The 26,144-nt window shown below is 37.3% G+C and overlaps 1 protein-coding gene across 4 annotated transcripts in view; it reads right to left on the reverse strand.

Moving 5' to 3' along the window:
- Positions 1 to 26,144, reverse strand: part of plce1 (phospholipase C, epsilon 1) — a 164,683-nt gene that overhangs the window by 36,263 nt on the left and 102,276 nt on the right. For all 4 annotated transcript variants that reach the window (XM_052102800.1, XM_052102803.1, XM_052102801.1 and 1 more), the window contains 15 exons: positions 18,628 to 18,773; positions 17,698 to 17,956; positions 16,731 to 16,939; positions 11,277 to 11,303; positions 9,728 to 10,397; positions 8,792 to 8,977; positions 8,585 to 8,702; positions 5,685 to 5,871; positions 4,904 to 5,026; positions 4,671 to 4,807; positions 2,454 to 2,692; positions 2,095 to 2,156; positions 1,317 to 1,482; positions 982 to 1,089; positions 140 to 256 (listed from right to left, as the gene is read on the reverse strand). In XM_052102800.1, the coding sequence (XP_051958760.1) occupies positions 140 to 256; positions 982 to 1,089; positions 1,317 to 1,482; positions 2,095 to 2,156; positions 2,454 to 2,692; positions 4,671 to 4,807; positions 4,904 to 5,026; positions 5,685 to 5,871; positions 8,585 to 8,702; positions 8,792 to 8,977; positions 9,728 to 10,397; positions 11,277 to 11,303; positions 16,731 to 16,939; positions 17,698 to 17,956; positions 18,628 to 18,773 (2,754 nt within the window). The remainder of the gene's footprint in view (positions 1 to 139; positions 257 to 981; positions 1,090 to 1,316; positions 1,483 to 2,094; positions 2,157 to 2,453; positions 2,693 to 4,670; positions 4,808 to 4,903; positions 5,027 to 5,684; positions 5,872 to 8,584; positions 8,703 to 8,791; positions 8,978 to 9,727; positions 10,398 to 11,276; positions 11,304 to 16,730; positions 16,940 to 17,697; positions 17,957 to 18,627; positions 18,774 to 26,144) is intronic.

The raw sequence follows: 26,144 nt of genomic DNA on the forward strand, positions 1-26,144 counted from the left end.
TTAAGACATTTACCAATACAGCTAGTTTTTCATTTGCTGCCCATGATCCAATCAGAAAAGACCTGTGCCCTATTTTTGGGTCTTAACTCACCAAGCTGAGAACTACTGGTATTGAGGTTAAAAACAGAGACAGACATACCTTAAAAATCTCAGCCATTTTGCGTTGCTGTGGTAAAGAGCAGTGGTTTTCAATAGACAGAATTACAGGCATCTCAGAGTTCACAAATGCTGTGCGGTTTATGGCCTCAACAACATCCTACAAGCCAGAAAAGCATTTCAATTCAAAGAAAACTGACAAAATAAAAGAGACATCCTGCTATTCAAGCATAAAGGAACAGTTCACCCAATTTTAATTATTCAACTTAATGTCGTTCCAAACCAGTATGCTGTTATTCTTTCAGTGATACACAAAAGGAGACATTTTTAATCATTTCTGACACCCTGTAATTCATACAATGGAAGTAAAACTGACCAGTCTGTCAAGCATCAAAAAAGTTAAAAAAGCACCACAAAATCACTCAAATCAAGATCAAGTCACCATGAGAACCAATGATGTTTGAGTGTGAAAAATGACTTAAATTTCAGTTTGTTGCACACACAATCTAGTGTATGTCTTCAGAAGACTTAGAATATATAGTTGACAATATGTATTAACTACTTTTATGGTGTTTGTTTGATGTTTGAGTGTGAATAATGTCTTAACTTTCAGATTATTGGACACAAAAATCTAGCGTATGTCTTCAGAAGACTTGGAATATAGTTCACAAGATGTATTGACTATTTCTATAGTGCTTTATATTTTAAAATGTCCAAAACATTTTGGAAAGATTCTGTTAAGATTTTTCAAAATTCTCTTTTAGTGATCCACAGAGAAAATAAAAACATTTGGGTTTAGAATGAAATGAGAGTGAGTAAATAATGACATAATTTTCCTTTTGGGTGAACTATCCCTTTCAATCAAGTGTTGATTTCTTATCAGACCTTGAAGGGAATCTTAGTTGTTAGAGTGTGTCCATGGTAAATAACAGGCATGCCGTCATCCCCGTCCCAGCAGTCCAACTCTACGCTACGACAGCCCTGCAACAAAACCTGCGAGAAATGCCATACATCAAAACATGAACTCAATAAAACTGTTGGTACCATGAGTGTACCATGCTTTCAGCTAAAATCACCTGCACATGACCTCTACGGTACGGCATGTGAAACAGTCCGTGATTATAAAGTATATTTATGGAGTGTATATTGAGTCGTCTTTCAAAGCCATTTGGGCTTGGATCACATTCAAGATAAACAGAGAAGGCGAGTTAGGGATGTACCTGGCTGTAGAGCTCTACTGATGACTCTCCCTTCAGCTGATGGCCCGTGAGGTATGTGTTATGAGAGGACTCAATGTAAAAGTGCGACAGCGGATGCTGGAGTTCGTCCAGGTTCACTTGAGACTCCTCGTTTTTAGACGCAAAGTTGTCCTTGTCCATTAAAAACCTTCAAGGAGGCAGGTGTTTCACTTTTATTTTATTTTAAAGGGGTTACAACAACAAAGAGAGCTGTACCACCCTCCCAACTCAGAAACAAGAGCACATAACAAACAGTGGCTCCAAAAAGTCATTCATTCATTTTTTGGTGAACTATCCCTTTAAAAGCCAATGCAAAAATGGCTTAAAAAGTAGAGTTATTTTTGTGAAAAACTTTTGCAATGGAATTAATTTATTTCCAAGTATGACTCAAGTGTCGAATGTGTCCAAATACTTTTGGGGTCACTGTATAACCCCTATCTTTCCATACCCCTGGACTGATCCCAACCCAGCCAACAAGGAACATTCAGTAAATCAGTCAGAACAAAACCCTATTACTAGTGTCAAATGTACTGTAATAGAGACACTGGTATATAATTAAATAACACAAATAACTCAAATAATATAAGCAGGTATACATTGGACAAAATGTTAAAAAGATGTTTAAAGTAAAAGGCATCTTTCATTACTGATACAGCAGAGATTAAATCAATATTGCAGATTATCCAAAGTGCAGATAAGCAAATCTGCCAAAGTCGTCATTAAGAAATTGCTGGTCCACATTATTTTAATAAAACCTTACCTGGCAAATCCTTCAAAGGACATCCACCCCATCTGGCGCATGTTTGAGGAGGGCTCGAATTTCTAAAGAAACAAAAAAGAAATTAAATGTTATTATATTGGCATTCATTTCATAAAATGTCTCAGTGATTTATGTGCTGGTGAGATACAAATATGAAACTGTCAATCAAGGACTCTTATTCATAACAGATGGAGAGTCAATTGTCCTTGTTTCTAATGGTCAATGACTATCCAGGACTGAGAACTTTTGTAAACTTTTGAGAAACTTTGAATGTTGGCTTGACAAAATGTAACACAGTTTAAAAAGTCATGAAGTTTGAAACTTTGAAAGACAAACAGCTAGATACAAATTCCAATAACCTGTATGATGCTAAGGATTTCATCATAGGTCAGATGTTCTCCCTGACAGTTGACCAGGAAGTCATTAAGCTGGGAGATGGCCAGTCCCAGCACACCCAGTGAAGAGTTCTCCACTCCAGTGCCATTGGTCACGATGCTAGCAGCAGCAATGGCATCTGAAATCTGCTTCTGGTTGTCAGACATTTGCTGACGTGTGCGGATGAAAAGGCCTAGGTCAGAGCCATTGCGAGTCAGTAGATCTGTGGAGAGATCAGCATTATGAAAACTTCTTGCCCATTATCAATTACATTTAGAGCTGTGTAGGACAACCAAATAAGAGATGGAAGATATATAAAAAGCCGATATATTATTGGCCGATAACCAGGAAAATAATATACGTATAATACAATATATTCAACCAGCAGTATGCTAAGCTAATAAGCTAACCAGTTAGATAACAGGAGAAAACAAAACAGACATGTTTACTTTCACCATTTATGTCTTTGGTTAATTATGTGACATAATTTTAAAGTTATACTTTGTTATATGTACACAGTTAAGACAACATGAGTCATACAGCGATTGCATAGGATTGTGCATACAGACCGATACACTTGACTTGGGCAGTCTGACACTGAACAGGCTAGTGATGCATGAAACAAGCTCATGTCGCTCTGTTAGAATTATTTCAACATCTCTGCACCGTGTTACAGTGTTTAGGGGCTGGTTTCAATCGGGATCATTGAAACGGCCTGACATTTCCCATATTCTGTTTAATGTTTCATGAAGCAATAAACAAAAATGCAGAAACATGTATGCAAGTTACTCATGAAACAGCATATCGTTACTTACAGCAAAGGTTTGCAATTAAAACAAGCCCACACAACACAACAAAGGCTCATGGATGTCGAAATAATCCTCACAGAGCGACGTGAGGGGGAAAAAGAGAAAAGTATTTTCTCTAAAGAGGAATACTTTCCTAATGTTATGACTCATAACTAAAATATCTGCATGATATTAGCCATTTCCATTATGACTGTTGTGTTCACATTTCATAAGTTATACAGTGGAACTGTCACAGATGAGCGCTGTAACAAGCAACTGTGAATGAGACGCACATGTGCACAATGCACACACATAACACACACACACACACAAACCACTGCTGCACTTGCAGTCTGGCTGCTAGCATAAACATTACACCATGTATACAGATATTAGGGTTTGTATTGTGTGCTTTGTTGTCTAATGTACGTTACATGCTGTTAATTTATCACCTCATTCTGGTTTATTGCATAACAGCAGCTGTTGGAAGTTCGTTATTCTCTCTCTCTGTTAGCGATTCATCAGGATTACCATAAATATTAACATTAATAAGCACCACACAATTTATGCAAGTGTATACATTTACTATTTAAGTGCATAAATTCTCATTCAATTCAGCATGTATTTTTAATATAGGCACATTTCTGGTTAGTGTTACACCCCCCAAACCTTAAATAGCAGCAGTTAAGAGTTGGTTGGATTGTTAAATCCAGATTCCAGGTTTTTAAATGACAACTGTTTTTCAAACAAGTAGATTTTAATTCATTAGATAGCAGTTCTAGTTTAAAAGATTATAAATGAAAACTTTTTTTTAAATTATCGGTAATTATCGGTTATCGGCCCAGAAATTTCATAACAGTGCATCCCTAACCAAAATCTCATAACCAAAGTCATGTCAAATTACATTTTAGATCCCGTTAAGAGAAATCACAATATTGTTATTTTTGCTGTAACTGCAACCCCATTTTTTTTTTGACATTTCCAAAGCATAACCGATATGTATTTACTTAAAAGGCATCTTTCATTAGTGATGCAGCAGAGACAAGCATATCTGTAAAATAACCGATACACGCACACATCAGTTGAATTCTATACCAATGCGATTATTTGTGACATTGCCTGGAAACCTACATTTACACCTTGTTTACACGGTCATTAACCAGAGCGTAACAATGCGTCAAAACTATATTGTTCCTATTATATTCAATGAAGCTGACGGTTTTCAAGTAGGCTTTATTTTCAGCTTGGTGATTTCAGTTCAGATTTTTTTTTAATCGATCTGTGAAAGCAGAATCTCTACTGGTTGACACACTTCAACATCACACAGTATATACCGCCATGCCTCCCAGTCCTTGTAACAATTGCTTACAACAACAACAAAAATATATATTTGTTTTAAAAACAAATATACACCTAGATCCGGTTGTAGTCCTGTAAGTTTGTCATCGATCCTCAGTGTGGTGTAAAGAGGGACAGAGTCAAGACCAGAGCGACTGCACGGCACTGCGTAGGTGTCAAACAGCTCCTTTAGATCCTTTCGACTCCGAATGCTAGACACACAGCAGACAAGCGGGACACTTTCAACAATCATCCATTTTCAAATAATAGAGATAAAGAATTTGGTTTTGAAAAAGAGTGTGTTCTACCTAAAAGACTTAAAGAGCTCCACAAATTCGACAAAGCTCATGACACTGTCAGAGATCATGAGATCTTGGAAGCCCCTGAAGCATCCTTTACCCCGACCGTGCCAGCTCCGGCTGCTCCAGGCCCTGAGACCACCAAACACAGTCAGATACAGGGCAAACACTGCTTTTACTAAATGATGCAGTCAAGTATGTAGATCTTTAAGAGAATATTGTTGATGAAGTTAAAGCTGAATTGTGTCCTTTCTGTGCAACCAGCATCACCAAACAGAACTGCAAATATTGTTTATTATTGTTTTCCAACAGTTTTCCTGAATAACCCCACTTCTTTCAGTCCAACCCCAAATTCACACAAATGCCATTGTTTGAAGGGAAATAACCCTACAAATGGTTAACTTATGGCTGTTTTTAAGAGAAATAGTACACACTTCAGCTTTAAAATAATACTTTTTATTCTTCGCCATATGCAGATTGTACAAGCAATAGGCAAAAATGTTTGAGAAAGTTCTGGAATGTGTGGTGTCATTTTACAGTCCATGCAAAATCTAAATTGATCATATTCACTTTCTTAATGCACATTCTGATTCATAAACATAATATTACAGAAGTAAAATTGGTTGCATACACCATTTTATATTGACTTTTAAATCATCTTTTTGGTTTATTTGATATCTAATAAATATCTTAAAAGAATAGGATCAGAAACATGCTAAATACATCCAACACATCAAAAAGATTGTGTCTTGGTATGCAGAGAACTGTATTTCTTAGGGAGTGGCCTTACCCTGGCTGACTTTTTGCACTGCCGGGGAGAACAGGGGAGGAATGGGGGCGTGTTGGGGTGGAGGTATTTGTGTTAAAGGAGCCAGAGGAAGATGAGGAGGAAGAGGAGGACAAGGAGGTTCCAGGAGACTGGCCTTTGTTGTTGAATAAGGAAGAGGGTCCAGGAAGGCGAAAGGGACTGTAGTCTTCTACAGAAACATTCAAACATGCCACATAATTGAATTCCATTTACATTATACACTAAATGTCTCCCTGATCTTTTATCCCTCCTATGGTATTTGGTAGTTTTTGACCTAAATACATTTTCCTCATTTAATAAAAATGGGTTTCTTTATCTGAGCAGTGAAAGGCTTGGTGAATTTTCCTCCATTTGCCATCTAAAAAAAGATATTGGGCTTGATTTGAAAGGTCTAAGTGGTCTAAAAAAAAAAAAAGTGATACCTTTGTTATTCACGGTTAAAATTGACAGATCACTGAAAATTAACTGGAAAGACCATATCTGACCAAAAAATATCTGTCAAATACAATCAATGAATCAGCCACAATGCAGAAAAAAACAGACAGAAATTACAGGGTGAGACTCTAAAACATCCTCAGTGCATAACAACTCGCACACAAACGAACACAAAAATGAACTGGTGAGACTATAACACAGAGATTTCTTTTTTACATTTGTTAAAAAAACAAAACAATAAATCAGTCACAATGCTAAACACACAGACACTCAGAAATGAATGGGTGAGATGATAACCCACTCACAATGCAAAACACACAAACAAAGAACTAGGGCATCAATAAGTGGAGCTCAACAGCCGTCTTATGGTCATTGTTGACATTTTAAGTCATCTGTTATATTCCAGCAGATGACAGAAATCTGACACATACACACACACTATGCAAAATACATTTTTACTATAGAAAGTTTGAAATTTAAAAATGATTGAATTTTGCTGATCATTTCTGTTTCTTGATGTTAATGTTCTTGACATTATTATGCATTTACTTTGAGTTTTTATATTTTAAATAATTTATTGTTGGAAAAATATCTATTCTGTGTCTTCTCTTTGTAACACTATGGTCAGGTTTGATTGCAAACACAATGACATTAACTGAAAAAACTGACAATTCCAATCCATTTTAAAATGCTAAACTTTGACAAATAATAGTGTGATAATGTCTAAATATATATAAAAATGAATATCTTGTGATAAAATTTAAAATTAAGTTACAACAAGCCATCAGACTACAGAGTACTGGCTGTTACTGGCATAATATGATTTTCAAGTCACGTTATTTATATTTATAGATGGCAGCAATCAATTTTCTTCATGTTTCAATTTATAGAACTGTAGATTTTTTCTTTTTCAAAAATTTGCTTATTTGTATAAGCAGATTAATGGTAACATTTAGAAATGTACATGTAAATAAGATCAAAATAGCATAAAATTCCCAAAAGAAATGCATAATTGTATTGCTACTACTTCAGGGAAGAAGAAATGGTATCATTATCATCATCATCAAAAAAATCTGACCCTTCCGGTCAAAACTGACAGCGAATACAAAGGGAGGTGCCATTTTTCAATACCATAGGAGGGTTAAAACTTTTTCATCTCAAAACCAATTATAACTTGAGTCAAGAGTGGAAGATTTCAGTATCTTCAGTGTATAAATAAAAAAAAAAGTGTTGCTAAAGCTGAAATCGGAAGCATTCTGAACATTCTTCTACTTTAAAGCGCAACAGTAGGGTTCCAGAATTAATAAGCTCATTCATTTTCTCCATAGTGACATTGATTTTTAGCCATAACATATTAACCTTTCAACTAAGACTTACCAAGAGCTCTGAGATTGTTATACAATGGTATTCTGTAGGAAGGAAGTGTGGTTTCAACATTATTAAAAATAAAGTTGTGTTTAATATCTGAATTCCTGGTTAAGAACTACACTACCCATAATTCTTAAGAGAGATCCACCAATCAGATAAATTGCTGTTTCTATGGAAATTAAAATTGTGGTAAAAGAATTAAGTGGCCTCCCACTCGCCATGAAGAATTCTGAATGACAAAACTAACTACACGCTCAGACTAAAATATATTTCTGAATATTTTTAATATTAAAATATAGAAGTATATTGTTCTTATAATTATACTCAATGACTAATTGTCTCAATAGTTTTGTATTGTTTCGTCATTTCTGCAATTTGCAATGCTTCATGGGAGTAGTATATTCTCTCATAAAAAGACATTAAAAGGTGCACTCAGTACCTTTTGTCTTTGTGCCATCTTGGACTAACACTGACACCTAGAGGCTTGGATGTAGCATCATTTAAAATTAATAGTTTCCAGTTTTAGATGCCATTGTAGAAATGTAGTATTCACAGTCAGCCATGATTACTTTAATCAATGAGTGAAAGTGTCAAATAACAGGATGGTTACTGAGATTAAGCGAGTAGTATTCGGCTGGTCATGTGATTCTAATATGGCCGCACCATGTGTATACCATCTCCATGTAGAACAAAACAGCTTTTATAAGATTACTGATATGACTGGAGTCTTCGTTGTAATGTAAGTGGTCATGACTTCCTACATAAATTGCAAAATTACAATTCATGTCTTTAGGAGTAAAACTTTTTTAATGAGGAAACAATTACTGGGTGCACCTTTAAGTACACAGTGTTGTCTTTTTTCATATACTGTACATTTTGCAAGTTTGTAATGCGATTCATCTTGTAGCTTGTTGATTTAGTTCATGGGTTAGAACTCTTTTAAACTTTTAAATCCCTATGGAGAAAATGAGTGTGAAAAATACTTAGAGAACCAAGAAGAGTGGGAGTCATTGTTACACTTTATTATTTCTAAAACGATGGTTTAATTAGCTCTCAACACAATGTTTAGTAATTCTCACCAGCCTCTTCGTGCTCAGCACTTTCTAAGGGATCGGATTCTCTTCTCCCTAAAGTCTCCTTACAGCTTCTGGTTTTACGTGAGATCATCTCATCATCTGTTCCTTCTCCACTGTCCCCCTGTGAACACAACAGACAACCGAATCTTGAGTCAGTGATATTGCCAAACCACAATGGCTTGAGCTGGCTTATGATTTTCATCTACTCACCCTGACTAAGGCTTTCTTCTTCTTTTTGGCATTTGAGTTGATGCCCAGCGGGCTGTTTTTCTGGGCTGAGTTCTTCTCTACACTCTTGCTGGCAGATCCAGGGCCACTAGCGCCCATATTCCAGCGTCTCCCGCCGAACAGCTCGATAGCCTGGGCCAGTGTGGGGCCCTCAAATTTACTGTCCTCCTAGAAAAGGGAGATTTACAGCAATATAAATGAAACTGATAACAAAATTGGACAACAAAAAAAGATGCTGCTTAAGCCCAAAGTATGCTTCGGTCAGCACAGTGCGTGTGATGCAAATCTCATCATCAGCAGTGTGTGCAAGCACTGAACGCGAGCAGCCGATTTTTCTAAAAGCGCCTCTGAACACGCTGAATGCGCATGGAGTTATTTGCACACATTTTTGGGTTCAACAGGTGGCAACACTTACATTTTGAGCCAACGTTGTCAAGAAGATGCATTAGAAGATGATGTAATCGGTGCTAAACATCCGGAGATGAAGGTAAAAACAACAACAGTGGATGTGCAAGTCAAGAGTGCATGTGTACAATTATATAGAGTACACTTTGACAGGCTCATGTTCAACTGTAAGCAGATGTTCCGCTTTCACATCAAAATGGAAGTATACCTAGGGCTTAAGTTAGCGGAGTTATACTAAAGAGGAAATACAGTAGTGCAGGGCAATCATAGTCATAATTGTAAAGCATTTGGTGTTGTGGGAGCATCAATACAGGATAAGTCTTGTGAACTTCTACAATACAAAAACATATTTAAAAGGTCACTTACAATTCTCCTCTAGCGATGTACTGTTCAAGATCTTAATGGAAATTTGGTATGGTAACACTTCTTGTATTATGTTTTACCTTGGATTAATTGCCTAAATTATGTCACTTTGGATAAAAACATCTGCAAAATAAATAAATGTAAAAGTACCTGGTAGAGGCTAACATACTGCCTCCGCAGCCACTGCAGCCTCTGGTCAGGAAACTTTCTAATCTTCCTGATGGAGTTGAGCAGCTCCTTGATGCCCTCATGCAGCATACGGGCCGTGTGCTTGGGGGCTACAAAGTGTAGCAGTCTATTGTCTGTAGTGTGAAATCCATATAGCAGCGTAACACTGTTTTCGCTAAGGTTCATGTTACACAGTTTGTGCTGTAGACATACATAGTTAATGTCCACTCCAGGGTGACCCATAAACACAGCCTTCACCACATTAAGGTCCAGGAGCCCATCGGACAGTCCACAGTGCACAGGATGGCCTGGAGGTAAGTGGTCTGTGGATTGTGAGTGTCCCATGAAGCCCCTGGTTCTTCCACCCAGGGTGCAGGCGCTGTGGGGCTTGGACCAGGTGAGGAAACAGTTGTCGAGTTGTAGATGGAGGCGGCATCGGGCAGTGAGATGGGTTTCGGGGTCGTAGTGGATTACGGTTGCTCCCTGAAGCAGGAACTGGTGGATATCTGGCTGCAGTGAGAGCACATACCAGGGGATGAGCTCTGTACCGTGACTAAAAGGTCCATGCACCTCTTCTGTGGTCTGGAGTTCAACGTCTTTAGCTAGCTCAAGTGGGTCCCCTTCAGAATCTGAGAGGTCCCCAACTAAAAACCTATAGTAGTGACATGAAGCACACAGAGCCATGAGGTGAAGCAAAGATAGATGATTGAGTGATTCAATAAACATAACTGTTCAGTGTATTAGAAGTCACAATACGATATTAGTCTCACAAAACAGGTTGACAGAACATACATTATTAAAGTACAATATATACTAATACTACACAAATTTAGGGGCCATTATGTAATACATTGCAATGATAAGAATTAAACAGCCTTACATTTTGCACTATTGTACTCAACCACAGATTGGCAAGGTATTTTCAACATTACTGGGAATTAACAAGAACAGCTACATTTACAAAGTGAGTGTCTTGGTCTGGGTCTTAGGGGGTCTGTTATTGGTCTAGGTCTTAGGGTGGCCTCTTATCATTCTGGGTCTTGGGATTGGGTCTGGGCCTTAAGGGAACTAGTCTTGGTCTGAGTCTATGGCGGTCAGTTATTGGTCTGGGTTTTTGGGAGTCTGTTATTCGACTGTCTTGTGGTCTTGATATGGGCCTCAAGGAATCTAGTTTTAGGGGGTCTGCTATTGGTCTATGCCTGCGAATTTGAGGGTCTGTTTGACTGTCTGGATATGAGCCTCAAGGGATCTTGTCTTGTTCTATTGGTCTTAGTCTTTGGGGTCTGTCATTTTACTGTTGTCTTGGTCTAGATGTGGGCTTCGAGGGATCAAGCCTTGGTCTGGGTCTCAGGGGGTCTGGTATTAAACTGGGTCAGAACATCACTCCAACTCTGCAATGTGACTTCAGAGGCAGAAACTCTGAAGCATTTCTGAGTGCAAACCATCAAACAATTTCAAAATAAAACACTACATGCCAGTTAAAAACTAATCCAGTTAGTAAAACCCTTAAATCACAACACTGACAACTTACAGGACACGCTCTGAACCAGATGCTTTCCTTGAAAGAGAACAGTAAGGATGGAAAGATTAAATGAATGGAAGACAGAGAAAAAGCAGTTGTCTGACTTCAGACAACTGTACAATGAGTACATTTTCATTTTTGCCCAACAATTGCATGCTTTGATACATAAGAGGTGCTAAGTTTTACACACAAGACAGTTCCCAAGAGGCTAGGGAAAAATGTAAAGATAAATAAAGGAATATATCAAAGCCAGCCTGTTCAAAATGCAGACTGCCTTTGGAGATTTCAAAACACTAGGGACAGAATCTAAAACACTGGCAATGATACTCTCCAGAGACCCTTCCAGACACAGTATTAACAATATGAGTGCCTTCCACATGATAAACTAGCTACAGCATTAAGTTCAAATTGAGGTAAAAACCCACTGCTTTCAATAATGCTGCTTTGTACATGGCTTAACATGCATAAACAATTTCTGAAACTTGTTCCACTGAGAAACATTTTACTTAAAGGAATAGTTCACATAGAACTGAAAATAGAGTTATAGCACAAAGTCTAAAATACTCTTTTCCATAAAACAAAAATGAATGGTGAGGAGGATAAATAGCAAAGAGTAGACATATCGGTCCAGTGCGAGCAATGGCTATCAACTGGCCAGCCGGGCCAATAGCTTCGGATCAAAAGCCTCATGACCAAAATCAATCTGCGTTCCCACCACCGGGCCAGTAACTCTGCAGCGTTGCCCAAAAACCCACCCTTAATATGGCACTGCGGTGCAAACATCACACACCCTAGCCATTTCACAAGAGGGAAGCTCAAGCTGAGGTATCATGTTATCTAGAATATTGAGTTTATATCGAATATAAACATTCAGATAAGTTAACATTGACAACTCATCGACTGCAATGCATAGTGTCCCGAGTGGTCTCTCCACTAAGAGCGGGAAGCTATACCAGCACACCATCTACGAAAGTTCACCGATCCACGGAACGTAATTTCTTTGGGTACCGCTTTGTCCACTGAGCATTTTAACGGATTTGTACTGTGCCCACATTTTTTATGTACATTTTTTCAAACCTGTACCATTGTGCGCTGGATACACAACCTGGGAAGTTTGGCGAAACTCACCTTTGACATTGAACCCGCCACAATCTCTGGTTGGCCTTGTTTGGCATAAGGGTAATCGGCGGGCCAAAGGCCGTTGGCCCCGAGAAAGCCCAGAGGTGGCGCGATGAAGCTCCGGAAGTGACAGTGGGAACGCAACTCGCCCTGGAGTTTTTTATGGTTTGGATACAACTTTTAAGCAACTCAGCCAGGGCTTGACATTAAAAAACCGCCCACCCACCAAATGCGGCTAGAAATGTGATCTCCATCTCTCTTACTAACAAACGCGAGTGCCATTTTAAGAGTTTTATCTGCATTGAAATTCTGTGATTGTCGGGCCTCCAAAGCAAATAAAATTGGATGCATCTTGCAGTCTGTGCTTCATAAGCACAAAATATTCTTGTCTGAAATGCAGGCAGGTCTTTTGCGCAGCACGATTAAAGAATGGGGTATATTTTGAGCAATCACAGAAACATTCGCTCGAGTGAACCAATCTGAGCAATACTACTATGTCTTTGGATAGCGTGCATCAACAGGGCTCCCCTCATCATCCATTTTTCATCATTATGCATACTACAGAAATAGGATGGCACACTGTCGATCACATGCTATATTGCAGCGCAGATTACAAAATTTACGTAACCTATTAGAAATTTGAACAGATTGTTCTACATTACAGCTAGGCAGCCTCGACATTATGAACAGCACTGAAGAGGAAAAGGGGGAACAACACTTTGGAATTGTGTTGGCAAGACATTTCAATCTCCAAATCATCATACATACTAAAATGTATCATGTTTTTTTACTATAGTAACAACTAACTGGTAATATGACAGAAATGTTACAGATTCATATACAATTTTTTGGAGGAAACTATTAAGACTTTTATTACAAATATGAAAGTTGTAGTAAAGTTTCTAAATGTGTTTAGGTTATTAGATTCTTCATTACAAATGCTATAGTTTATTTTTTATAAAGACTATCTACATTGACCTAATCATGTTACTCAGGAGCCATTAAAAGGCTTACCGGTGCTTAAAGCCTTATTACAAATGCACTGTTAAACATGGAGGCGCAATGGCATACTTTCATGAAGGCAAGTCCAGTACGATTTTGAATGAAGGGGTTTAATATATCTGGACTTCCATGAATTAAGGGAAAATTATTGAAAATGTTTTCCTCCTGTCCTACTCCTGTTTTGACTGGTCATGTTTGCTTTTAAATATTACAAGGGGGGACTTAAATCATACTATCATTCACGTTCAAATAAAATGTCCAAACAAATGCATGTGTTTAAAGTCTCCATTTACCTTTATTACATACACGTGTGTGTGTGTCTTGTGAAAATGATGAGTGGCTAATGACTTTGGAACACCAATAACCACAGTGGTCAGCGAGCCAAAAAGTTAATGTCTAGCCCTGAACCCAGCCATAACATTCATACATAATGGCTTGAAAATGTGGAAGAGCTGAGGAGATCTAGATCTATAAGTTCCATTTAGTACAAGGAAAGTCTTTTACTTGCACATTAGTCAGACACGGGTGATGGTAAACATTCCAACAATTTTTTCTGCTTTTGTTTGTAGAAAAATTACAAAATGATTTTAACCCCAAATACATTTTAAATGTGTTAGAGAACCACCTTCATATAACACACTGCATTGTACTGGGTTCCATACCACTGGGCCAAAAGATTAAAACACTGATGAGCACAGGTAAGGGTAAAGAAATACTTTAACCCAAACCTCTACGAAAAGAGACTTTTAATGGTATTATAACAAACTGTGAATGCTTCTGCAGATAGGTGTTAAACTAAACATCATGTATATCATACATTTCATACAGATATACAATATCTGCAAACAGGGTCCAAAAAAATAACACTTGCCAAGTGCCACATGCAAGCATAAACTGGTGAGTAAATAAAATGTCACTAGCCATTTGAGCTGTAACTTCATTAGGAACAGCAATAATGCATTATTCAAAATAATGAGTGCAGACATTGATCTGCCATCTGTTACGGATGGATTAGGTTTGCAAATGGGATTTCCTTAATCGAGAGTCGTTAATGTTAATTACTAATTATTAACAATAACAAACTGAAAGTGGTGTATAGCTTGAAAGACACAGATTTGTCTTCAATCAAAACTTTATTTATACAAAGTCTGATTTCTGATTGACCAACTGTTTTAAAGCAAATTTGAAAACACCAACATCGCACCAGAGAAAAATTCCTTTATGTAGAATGAAATGAGAAAACAGCCACCAAAGTATGTCCATGTTGCCAACTGTTTAAACATCATTCAAATAAATACACTTAAGAAATGTGAGTATTGGTATTTTTATTTAGGATATGTTTAGTGTGAATATGTGAATTGTTTAATTTACTGTTAATGTATTACTGTTAATAAAAAAAACTAAACAGAAAATACAGATCAAGTTCATTAAAACTTCACATTGTAGATTGTGGAATATTTTCCAGTTTGGCCGATTAGTTTCTTAAGCCACAGCAGCACAGAGAATCACCTGCTTGCACATAAAGGAGCTGTCGAAGACATGTAAATGACACAAAGTTTGTTTTGTTGTTACGTTACATCGTGTTACCACAATAATAGACCAGTGTGCAACACGGTCTCAGTTAAACGGACCTACATATCAGAGCCACAATAATTGGTATGAGCTCACGATGTCTCCTCTGTTTGAGCTCAAGTCTCAACAAAGTCTTGTTGAGAATCAAAAGACGGACGGAGTGCAATAATGCTGGCCGCACCATCTAGAGCCTCACTGAGTTCCTTAAAGAACATGCCACAGAAGGGATCCACTTTACATTGTGGGATGTTGAGGGCATGGTTGACCACTTTTTTTACTCAGATGATGGCTCGTGTTGGGCCATGGCATCCTTCAATCCACACATGGTCTTAATATACACCTGCTCAATAAACTGCCACATTTTCAGCGCTTTGCGAGACCTAGGGAGGAATATGTGGTTGGGGGTTTCGCTCCATCTCTCTCTCTCTCTCTTCTCAACTGTTCCCTGTAACTGTCTTGTCTAATGATAAAAAGGCAAATATGACTAAAACGTATATCACATATCATCTGCAAATATGCGGATATCTAGTTTAAATAATTTAATTCATAAATCTAACTTGCACAAATCCATTTTGTTCCTGTTGAACGTTCTCCCTCTGAAGCACATATTATAATACCCTGGACCAAAACTGTGTCCCTCTGACTCTGAATATTGCAAGACGATCATTCTGTGACATTTCAAGCAGGTTATCTGGGCCGAGTACACTTGAAGAGGTCAGAAGATTTGCTGCTCTCGATGGCTCCGCACGAGAGTGATAGAGCATCTCAAAACTAAAAGTAAATGTCATATTCACTGTTAATACTGTATTTGAATTTGTTTGATTCTGTCTTTTGTGTGAAAATTTTATTGCTAATGTGCACATACCATCCATGGTTGCTGGACTACTGTGTGCAATGTTGTTATTTCCTTCTTCCTAATGTATTACAATTTCTTGATGTGCAAAAAATTACAAAAAGGGGAAGACTAAACAGAAAACAGGAGAAACTGCTATCTACCACGAGCTGTCATTTATTATTATATTAAATTGTGTGATATATCTGTATTATATCAGCCACCCTGCTCTCTGGATATAGGCATCAGCCATTAAACAATCGGTCAACCCTCTAATTAACATCCCTAGGTCGAATACATTAGTAAAAGAGATTCAGTGACCTCCAGCGGTTTAGTCCATGTCATGTGTCAGACAAGGGTAAATACAAAGATATATACACAATGGAATAAAAAGCGGGAAAAATATATATTTTGTTCAAATGGTAACAATACAGTTCCATTTGTTAACATAAGTTAACTACTTTAGTTAACATGAACTAACAATGAACAATACTTTTACAGTATTTGCTAATCTAGGTTCATGTTCATTTCAAAATATACTAACACATTTTTAAAAGTTGTATTAGGTAACATTAGTTGAACCACTTTGAACTAACATTAACAAAGATTAATAAATGCTGTAAAAATATATATTGTTAATTGTTAGTTCATGATACCTAATGCATTAACTAATGTTAACTAATGGAGCCTTATTGTAAAGTGTTACTGTATAAACAATGCAAACTTCGGTTAACCGCAGATACACAATGAAAAAACAGCCAAAATTGATATTTTAGTAAAAACTATGCAAAATACATTTTCATAGCCAGTAAAAAATATTTATGGCAGTCAATTTTTCCAATTTACTCATCACTGGCATGTGTAGAACATTGTTAATTTTGGACCCTGTTTGCAAAAGAATGGTGAATTTCTCATTTGTCTTTCTGAAGGTCACTCACTGGTTTCTGCTCTTGTCTTTGAAGGGGTTCTTGAGGCAAGCGTTGATTTCTTGTATCCTCTCCTCAGGTTCTTCGGCCTCTAGGCTTCGATTGCAGCTGCGAATCGTCTGCAGAATATTACTGACTGTCGCCTCCTTGTCTGAGCTGTGGAGCCCATCGCTCCCCACCCTCTGCAAGAAGTGCTGCTGGCCGTTGTAGTCTGTGACGAACTGTGGTAAGCAAAGAGCAATTCATTTAATTGACATTCAGTGGACGATTTTAGCAAAGCGAGTTACAAACATTCAAGGTTTACATGTTATTACTAACAGGGTCATGGGTCCAAATCCTAGGGAACACGCATAAGTAATAATGCATGTTACCTGGGATTTGGACCCATGACTTTGTTTCTAGCGCTCGACTGATGTAGAAAGCCATTGCGCTCTTGCACGCAGAAGTTACATTGCTTTCCGTTACGTGAAGGCGATCACACTGACACTTCCTACTGTAGATCGAGAAAGTTTTTTTCAATTTTGTGTGCAATAAGAATCAGTGGGTTAGTGAACGCACTGTGGGTGATCTGGGGACATGCCATCTAAGGCTGAGACTAGCGGTCTACCAGTTTAGCTACAGGAAAATCTAATCCACCACAGAGATTCCAAACAAAAGAAAATAGCCACAACTATGGACTATATGATATGGTTAGATTTATGGGCTTTAAAAAGCTTTTCTGTCCTCTTAAAATGATTTAATGGCCACCAGAGAGACAAAACATCTTTTTCCCGGTTAAATCAATTTTGTTTTGTTTTTTAATCCAGGAAGCAATTTAGAAGGCCTATTAAATGTTTGATGAAAAAGGTAATTATGGCTCTAGTCAGCTAAAGTTCTTTCAGAATTATTATTGTAACTGTAAAAAGCTATTCAATTTAACTGCGGTGAGACAATTTCCTGTCTTAGTCATTATAAATTTATGAGAATACTTAATCCTCACCTCAACAGAGTCTTCCTGAGAATCAAAAGACGGACCGAGTGCAATTATGCTGGCCGCACCATCTAGAGCCTCACTGAGTTCCTTAAGGAACACGCCACAGAAGGGCACCACTTTACATCCTGGGATGTTGAGGGCACGGTTGACCACTTTCTTGTACTCAGTTGAAGACTCGTGTTGAGCCATGGCATCCTTCAATCCACGCATGGTCTCAATATCCGCCTGGTCCATAAACTGCCACATCTTCAGCACTTTGCGAGACCTAGGGAGGAATACGTCGTAAGCAGGGTCGTAGCTGCAAATTCTGAACCTTTTGCATGTACTGTATGTTGCCCTAAGGTTTATTCTTAAAACAAGAAAAAAATAAAATAAATACTTGCCAATGGGGTAACAAAAATGAAGATTTTTTTTTTTATTTGCATTTATCTAACCCGTTGGCAAAAAGCATTTGTGCTTTAAGCATAAACCTCACAAAAATGTGTTTCTTTGAAAACAAGACTTAATATCTTTTCACTTTGCTTCTTATGTTAATGTATATTGTACCAAAAAACAGAACAATGTTTTGAAAGTGCCACATATCAAACTACTGTTTTGTGTAATATATTAAAATATTAAAATTACTTGCATCACACAGAGCAAGATTAGTGTCATAAAACACATTGAATTAAATTCTACTGCAACTGATATGAGGCCTCCTTGGACCTGCAGGCCCCTAGAATCGTTCCAAGACTTTACCCCATTAGCGATGGCCCTGATGGTAAGATTCAACATTTTGCATGTTACAAATATGTCGTCAAAGACAAATCAACGACTCTAAGCTCCTCAAGAATGTTCCCCACTTTGTTCAGCATCCCCGCAATCCAAATAGAGAGGAAAATTAATCCTTAAGATGTTATTTTTTTTAACCAAGCACTTAAAGGCATCATGCCATACCTGAGACCAGCCAAGAACTCCATGACCGCATTGTAGTTGCCCATGTTCCAGCAGCACTTTGCCACATGGACGAGATAGGAGAAGACTTCCCTCTTCTCCTCCATGGACCCAGCTGTGAGGATGAGCCAGGTCACCCATGAGCTGACCTAAACACAAAATAAACACTTAATAATTAGGAACTTCTGACAGAAGGACAACTATAACAGTAAAGAACAATTTTTCTACTAATGAACCTTATTCAGTAGCGACCAATTTTTCATGGGAAAGACAATGTGGCTCCGAGGGATAGATTTACAGTCTATTTAATGTGTTGTGCTGTTTTTAAACCTTTAGGCTTGGATGGGCACGCAGAGAAAAAACTAATCTAAATATTTATAACTACAGTCTAATGAAAAATAATAAAAATATATATATAGAATCCACAATAAGACAAATAAACATGTGCAAATATAAATACAAATCTGTTATATACAGTGCAAGGGAATGGAATGGCAGAAGAGGTTGGATGAGTTGGATTAATATACAAATACTAGACTGTGAATTGCAAATAATTATTGCTCAATGCATGTAGGTATTATGACAAAAACTCCCATCACATTTTAAAATTGAAATATTTGATTTTCCGTAAAATTTAAAACAAGCTTGGAAATTAGACCTATTAAATTCCTTATTTAGCTTTCAAAACAGCAGATAAATAGAGTGAGGAGAAAAGAGAAAGTAAACAAGTCAATATAAACTTCATTAAAATCAAGCCTGGATTCATCTGCTAATTTGTTCACCTTTGTGGCCAAGAACAACTGTATTCCTCAAGGGTTGCTCATTAAGGCCTGATGGAAGCAGTTCCAGTATCACTAATGATACTTTCATAGGCATCACTATTACTATTGTTCATACACCGGGTTAGAGATTTGAACAAACCCTAAGCATTAAAGTAGGCACAAAACTTGTCCTTCAAAATGTATATACATGAATAATAACAAAAATCATGGCTTGTTTAGTAGATGTGTGCAGTTAATTTTCTAAGTGACCAGACTAAAGGTTTTAACATGACGGACGATAAAACAGGGGAAAAAAAAATTGGATTCCTTTTGGATTCAGGCCAGAAAGCAACCACAAAGAAACCACCCAGAACACCCTAACAAGCTTATAGCAATGACTAAAAACCTCTCCAAACACCACATACTGTAAAATAACATCATACCAACCACCCAGAACACCTTAGTGACCAGATAGCAACATGCTGACAACTAGAGGTCGACCGATAATGGATTTTGCAGATAACGATATCTAAGGTGGTGTAAAAGGCTAATAACCGATTAGTCAGCCACTAGTTTTTAAAATCACCTTCTAGTATGTTAATAGATGTCTAAGTCTGTCCTTACTATTACAGGCACAGACACAGAGGTAACAAGAGTCCAAAATTAATAAAAACCCAAATGCAGTTTATTGTGCAACCCAAACCCAATACTTAATTTTTTTTATTTGGTGCATAATGTAGGAAGTTTAACTATTAACAAGTTCATAATACACAGTGGACACTTATTTTGAAATGACAGAGACTTGGCTCTGTTACAATGCGCTATATGTAAGTATTTATGAAATTGAATATTTTATAGCCATAGTGAGCAGCAGTTCTGCAGATGGAAATGCCTTGTTGATGAGAGATCAACAGAGAATGGTCAGACTGGTCCAAGAAGATAAAGGTTATGGTAATTCAGATAACCCCTCTGTACAACTGTAGTGAGCAGAATAGCATCTCAGAATGCACAACACGTCGAACCTTGAGGCGAATGGGCTAAAACAGCAGATGGTCACGCCAGGTTCCACTTTTGTCAGCCAAGAACAGAAAGTGGAGGCTGCAGTGGGCCTTCCATCTGTTTCTGTCTGCACAACTGTCGCTCACTGGATGTTTTTGTTTTTGGCACCATAGAGTAAACTCTACAGACTGTTGTGAGTTAAAATCCCAAGAGATCAGCCGTTAAAAAAAATACTCAAACCAGCCCGTCTGGCACCAACAATCATACCATGGTCTAAATTACTGAGATCAAATTTTTTTCCCCATTCTGATGGTTGATGTAAACATCAACTGAATGTCCTGACCCATATCTGCATGATTTTATGCATTGCACTGCTGCCACATGATTGGCTGATTAGACAATCACATGAATAAGTAGGTGTACAGGTGTAATCCACTATCGGTCGACCTCTAATAAAAATATGGGTGAATAGTGTCAATAGTGAAAGATTTTGATTAAGAAAATCCCGGCAAGGTGTCAGTGATTGCTTTTATTTCACCTCTAGAGGCTGCTTTTATACTTTAGAGCCAACAACACAAACGGCTTGCAACTAGGGATGCACCGATCCGATACCTCAGTATCGGCTCTGATGAGCTTTTAGACGGATTTTAGATGGATAGGGTATCGGTCCGATGAGCCCAAACCAAATCCGATAGTGTGTGTTAGTCATGTTCGTTACCGTCAAGCTCCAAAAATTAAATAAAGAACCATTAAAGAAGTTAATATGACTCGTGCATTTTATTCAATGCCACTTGAAGGCGTGAAATAGCTCTGTGAATCAAAAACGGCTGTGTTTAATAAGTAAATATATAAAATGCAAGTGCAGCTCCACAGTGTCAATCAACGGCACTGCTCTGTTTACACACACACACACACACACACACACACACACACACACACTTGCGGCTATTTTTAGCCTTCACAGGTGCACAATATTTGAAAGCTACTCACGAACAACAACTCAGATGTACATGCACAATAGTTCGGTTCACTTATAATATGCATTTAGAACGGCATTGGAGGTGCTTTTGTACCAGAATTTGAATAAGAAGCGAATAAAACTACTGTGAACTTGCCTACAAACAGACACACTTACAGGACTTCCTGGAGAGTTCAGAATGTCAAAATAAAAGCGTGAGGGATTAAAAAGTTAAAGGCGTCACAGAGGCAGAGGTATGAACTCAGTAGCAGGGTTTATTGAACAGATGATTGAAACAGTGATGTAAACATTGTGAGTAAATCTAGTTTAGCAGAGTGGCACACAGCAGGTGAGTAATATCCAGACAGGTTATAGCCATGATGAACAGATAACTAAAAACATTATGATACTTGAGGGCAAGAATGAAGGCACAGGTATGTTTGACATAGTAGAAAGGTCTGGAGTCTCAGAGATACTATCGATGAGAACAGACAAAGAGCGTACGCAAAAGAGGGGTATATATATGCAGTCCTTGATTAGCCACTAATGATATGCAGGTGCTAGGAAATACCATCTTTCCAAACTATAGAACTAGTTTTACATTTAAAAATACATATGGATCATATTTCACAAACATACATTCCAGTAGTCTCTAGTCCTGAACGCTCATACCAGCAATCAGTTTGAGCACAAACATTTACGTAATGGTGCATTGTAGCTAAAAATGCCTCACAGAAAGTCAGTCTTCTTTAAACATTTCCGCCGGGGTAAAGGATGATCAGGAGCATTTAATATGAGGGCACCAGTATGCTTGCGTAATTTTGCCAGCATTCCACTGGTCAGACCGCTGTTCTTCAGTTACAGCGCAAATCAGACACAAATTTGACACAATACGAGCTTATGTAAAAGTTACCAAAGACACTGCACATGAGGGCCACAGGTAAAGTGTCTGTGAACAACTGATTACAACAAAGACGATACAGTATGTGTGTATACACAGGGTTCATAAAAATTGCATTTTTATTTAGTTCTGCCTTGATGAAGCTAGTTGACATAAATGGTATTTACATATACACTACAATTTACACAAATTATGCTCTTCAAAAGTTAACATCCCTCCTGGTTCATGGTATGTTGCTTCCTGGATGATCAATGACTGTTTGTATCTTTTAGTGATAGTAATGCATGCTTACTGTTCTTAAAGGGAACCCATTATGCAAAATTCACTTTTACATGGTGTTTGAACATAAATGTGTGTTGGCAGTGTGTAAACAACCACCCTATAATGATAAAATCCAACCAGTCCTTTTATTTTTAATCTCCATTAATCATAAGCAGTGCCTCAGAACAAGCCGTTTGCTGATTCTGTACAAAGTGACGTCACTTTGTGCAGGCCCTGCCCACGGCTGTTGACGGACACTTCCGACGGGCATGTTTATTTGTGAGTGTTGTTTCATAACATTGTAACAGTGCAACATTGTAACAGTATTTGTGTGTGTTGCTAATCCAACTGGTGAAACTCTACAACAAATAAATACATTTATCAAATAACCATTTGGAAACTTCCTGGTTCATTCTCAAAGTTGTTACTTCAGAGTCTCTCCCTCATCAATGTCTGACTCCGGTTCAAACATATATGGCTGAAAACCACTATTTTAACTGTCAGTCATATCGCTTATGATGTCTAGTTATCTGAACAAGAGATGTCAAAACTTCACCCTATTCTGGATACGGGCGGGGACCACCAGCTCATTTGCATTTAAACACACACACACACACACACACACAAAAACAGCTCGTTTTTATTCCCACCCACAAATTGGCATTTTCAACATGGTATAATAAATTATCTGTAGTTTATTTCGAGCTGAAACTTCACAGACACATTATGGGGACATTTAAATTACATCTTGTGAAAAGGGGCATAAATAGGTGCCCTTTAAGAAAATCATTCAGGTACTGCACGTTCTTTTGTTTCCCAGCATCTTCTGGACATTTGACTTCTTCCTAACAGTGGCTATATGTTGTTGGGATCCAGCTTTAGAGACTTTTGAGACAGTTGAGGGACTCAAATATACAACTAGTACAAAAGGTGCAAAAATTCAATCATGCTCAAAAAGGCAAAACACTATTCTAAACCAAACAGAAGTACATTTTATAAAAGAAAGATGTGTGTAAATTGTTACTATTTTGGATTGTGGGATATATGTAAATATCTATGTACATTGACAAGAAAACATACGTGAACCCTTTAGAATTAGCTGTTTTCTCCATTAATTGGTCACAAAAGGGACAAAAGGTCACTCCACCAAGTGCATAAGTTTGCATTTTTCAGCAAACACTTTATTATAATTGAAACTTGAAACCATTTATTTTATTGAAGTATGCATTACACTTTTATGAATGATGCGGCATCCACTCTTGGTACATATGTGTAAAAAAAAAAAAAAGTCTCCCTTTTGAAAATAAAATAAATACAAAAAAATAAGAAAGCTAACAGAATTATAAACATGATAAAAAATATCATGTAACTATAACATGTTATATAACTAAAGCATGTTAGTTTACATGTTGAGTTAACTACTAAATGAAAAATAACATCAGCTGTGTGAGCTTTTGAAGTAATGTCCTATGATTATTAACAGTTAACATATACTGTAGGTGCACGACAGTGAGGCCAGACTGCTCCTGTCTGCACCTTTAACTCAGAGGTTCTCAACTGGTTTTGCTTCAGGACAGATTTTACATTGGACATCAAGTGTCGACCTGCCATAGATTAAACATAACCTGTATTTAATGTATCCTGGGTTGCATTTCCTTTTATGTTGTATAGTTTTGTTCATGGTTTTCCAGTGCAAGGACATGCATCAAGTGACATTATTTTTGTTGTTGATGTCAACAACAAAATCTACAGGAAGTTTCTCTCCCCTTTTTAAAAATTGTAGAGCATATTTACTTCTATGAGCCCATTATTATCCTGTTTGTTACCTAATGTTACATATTTATACACATATTACACAGAAAGAAAGGCTCCTCATTACCATGGTTAGGTCAGTGTGCTAGTCATAAATAATTGTAATAATATTAATAAATTATAATATTTATGAAAAATAAATACTAGCTGAAACACATCTTGAAAGTTTAACTACAACTGTCACTGTTGATATAAAATGAGGTCTAATAGATTCTACCTTTAGATTATTTCATATGAAACTATAACATTTTGTCAAAATATAACAGTTTCTTTTATTCATGTAAAATCCTGAAACAAATTTGTAAAGGTGACAGTGTGCAATTAATAATTTTAACTTTTTTGTTAAAGGGGCCACATCGGGCTGTACGTTTTGCATAGGGGGCCACATTGTATTGCTTCTGAGATACAATGTTCTGCATTGATTTGTTTTTTGTATCTTTTAAGCCCAGAAATAGTTGTGTACTCAATTTTCTGAAGTGTATCTGTGACTAGTGAGACTATTCTGCAATTGCCTAAAGTATTGTATTGCTCTACAAAGATAGATACTTTTCTATCATGCATTAAAAAACTGAAGGCAGAGATTATACATTTATTTATTTATTATTCAGTTGTAATAATAAAAAAAAATAAAAACCGCTTCTCTCAGACATTTTCACATGTGCATATGTGTGTATGTCGCAAGTTGACGAGTCTGACAGGCAGACAGATGCGCACGCGCATGTGAGATGCTCCGTCCGGTTGCATTTTTTTCTCAATACAGTAGATAAGAAAATGTACACGGTATGATAACCGTCAATTTTCAAACCGTGGTATACCGTGAAACCGGTATACCGCTGCAACCCTAACCAGCTGCATACCATACTGACGCCCGTCCATGTAAATATAAGTTGATTTAACCCTAACTAAAAAACGATTAGCAATGCCCAGCAGCATAATTTGTGGGTAGGACAAAACTGTTTTTATTCTTCAATTATACTGTTAAAGTTATCACCTCGTAGGTTAATTTGCCGTGCAAGCAATCCATTGGTTGGTTATGAAATCTAAAGTTGTTAATTCAAATGTTGATGTAATAACTATTGCTAAATATGTACATCTGTCATGTGAGCCTGTATTGTTTAAGCCAGTATAGAAATTTGTCATGCCTGTTTGGTTACTTTGGTTTGATTCATGGCTTATTGGTTAATGTCTTCTTTAAAAGACTAGCTTGACATTAGTTTAACAACTTTATGTTATGAGTAGCTTGTAGCTTGGCAGCTACCATTTCAAAGTAGTTTCCCAGATAAATATGATAGATTTCAAAGACTGCTGCATTGTGAAGCGTTAGTCGGTGTGAAGGACACTTTTGTGTCTTACATAACCAATATAGACAGTCAGGCTGTATTAAAGTGCCCTGCACACTTTGACCTGTCTATATTTCTGCTCTAATATGAAACATGACATAATTAGCTTTGAAGTTGGAGTATTTGACATTTTCTGTTGTAGATCTTAAAGAATTTAGCCAAAAATTGTTAAGATGCATCTCAAAATCAAAACCATCTGATCTAAAAGGCAAGTGTGTTTAAATATTACATCATCACTACACTCTCTTCAAACAGCAATCAAAAGGAAGAACACAGTTTTCCTCTGGCAATTTTTAGTACCAAATATCCAAGACAACTGCAATAAAAGCACATCTGTTTAGGTGAATAGGTATGCACTGTGAACATGAACAGATCCAAGTAAAACAGCAATAGAACAAACACTCGTGATGGAAACGATCCCTTCCAGAAACTATGGCTCTGTTTACATATAGTAATACTACCTGTCTCGACTCTTTGGTCACAATGGT

The sequence above is a fragment of the Xyrauchen texanus genome, chromosome 33 (genome assembly GCF_025860055.1).
Source record: "Xyrauchen texanus isolate HMW12.3.18 chromosome 33, RBS_HiC_50CHRs, whole genome shotgun sequence".
Taxonomy (NCBI): domain Eukaryota; kingdom Metazoa; phylum Chordata; class Actinopteri; order Cypriniformes; family Catostomidae; genus Xyrauchen; species Xyrauchen texanus.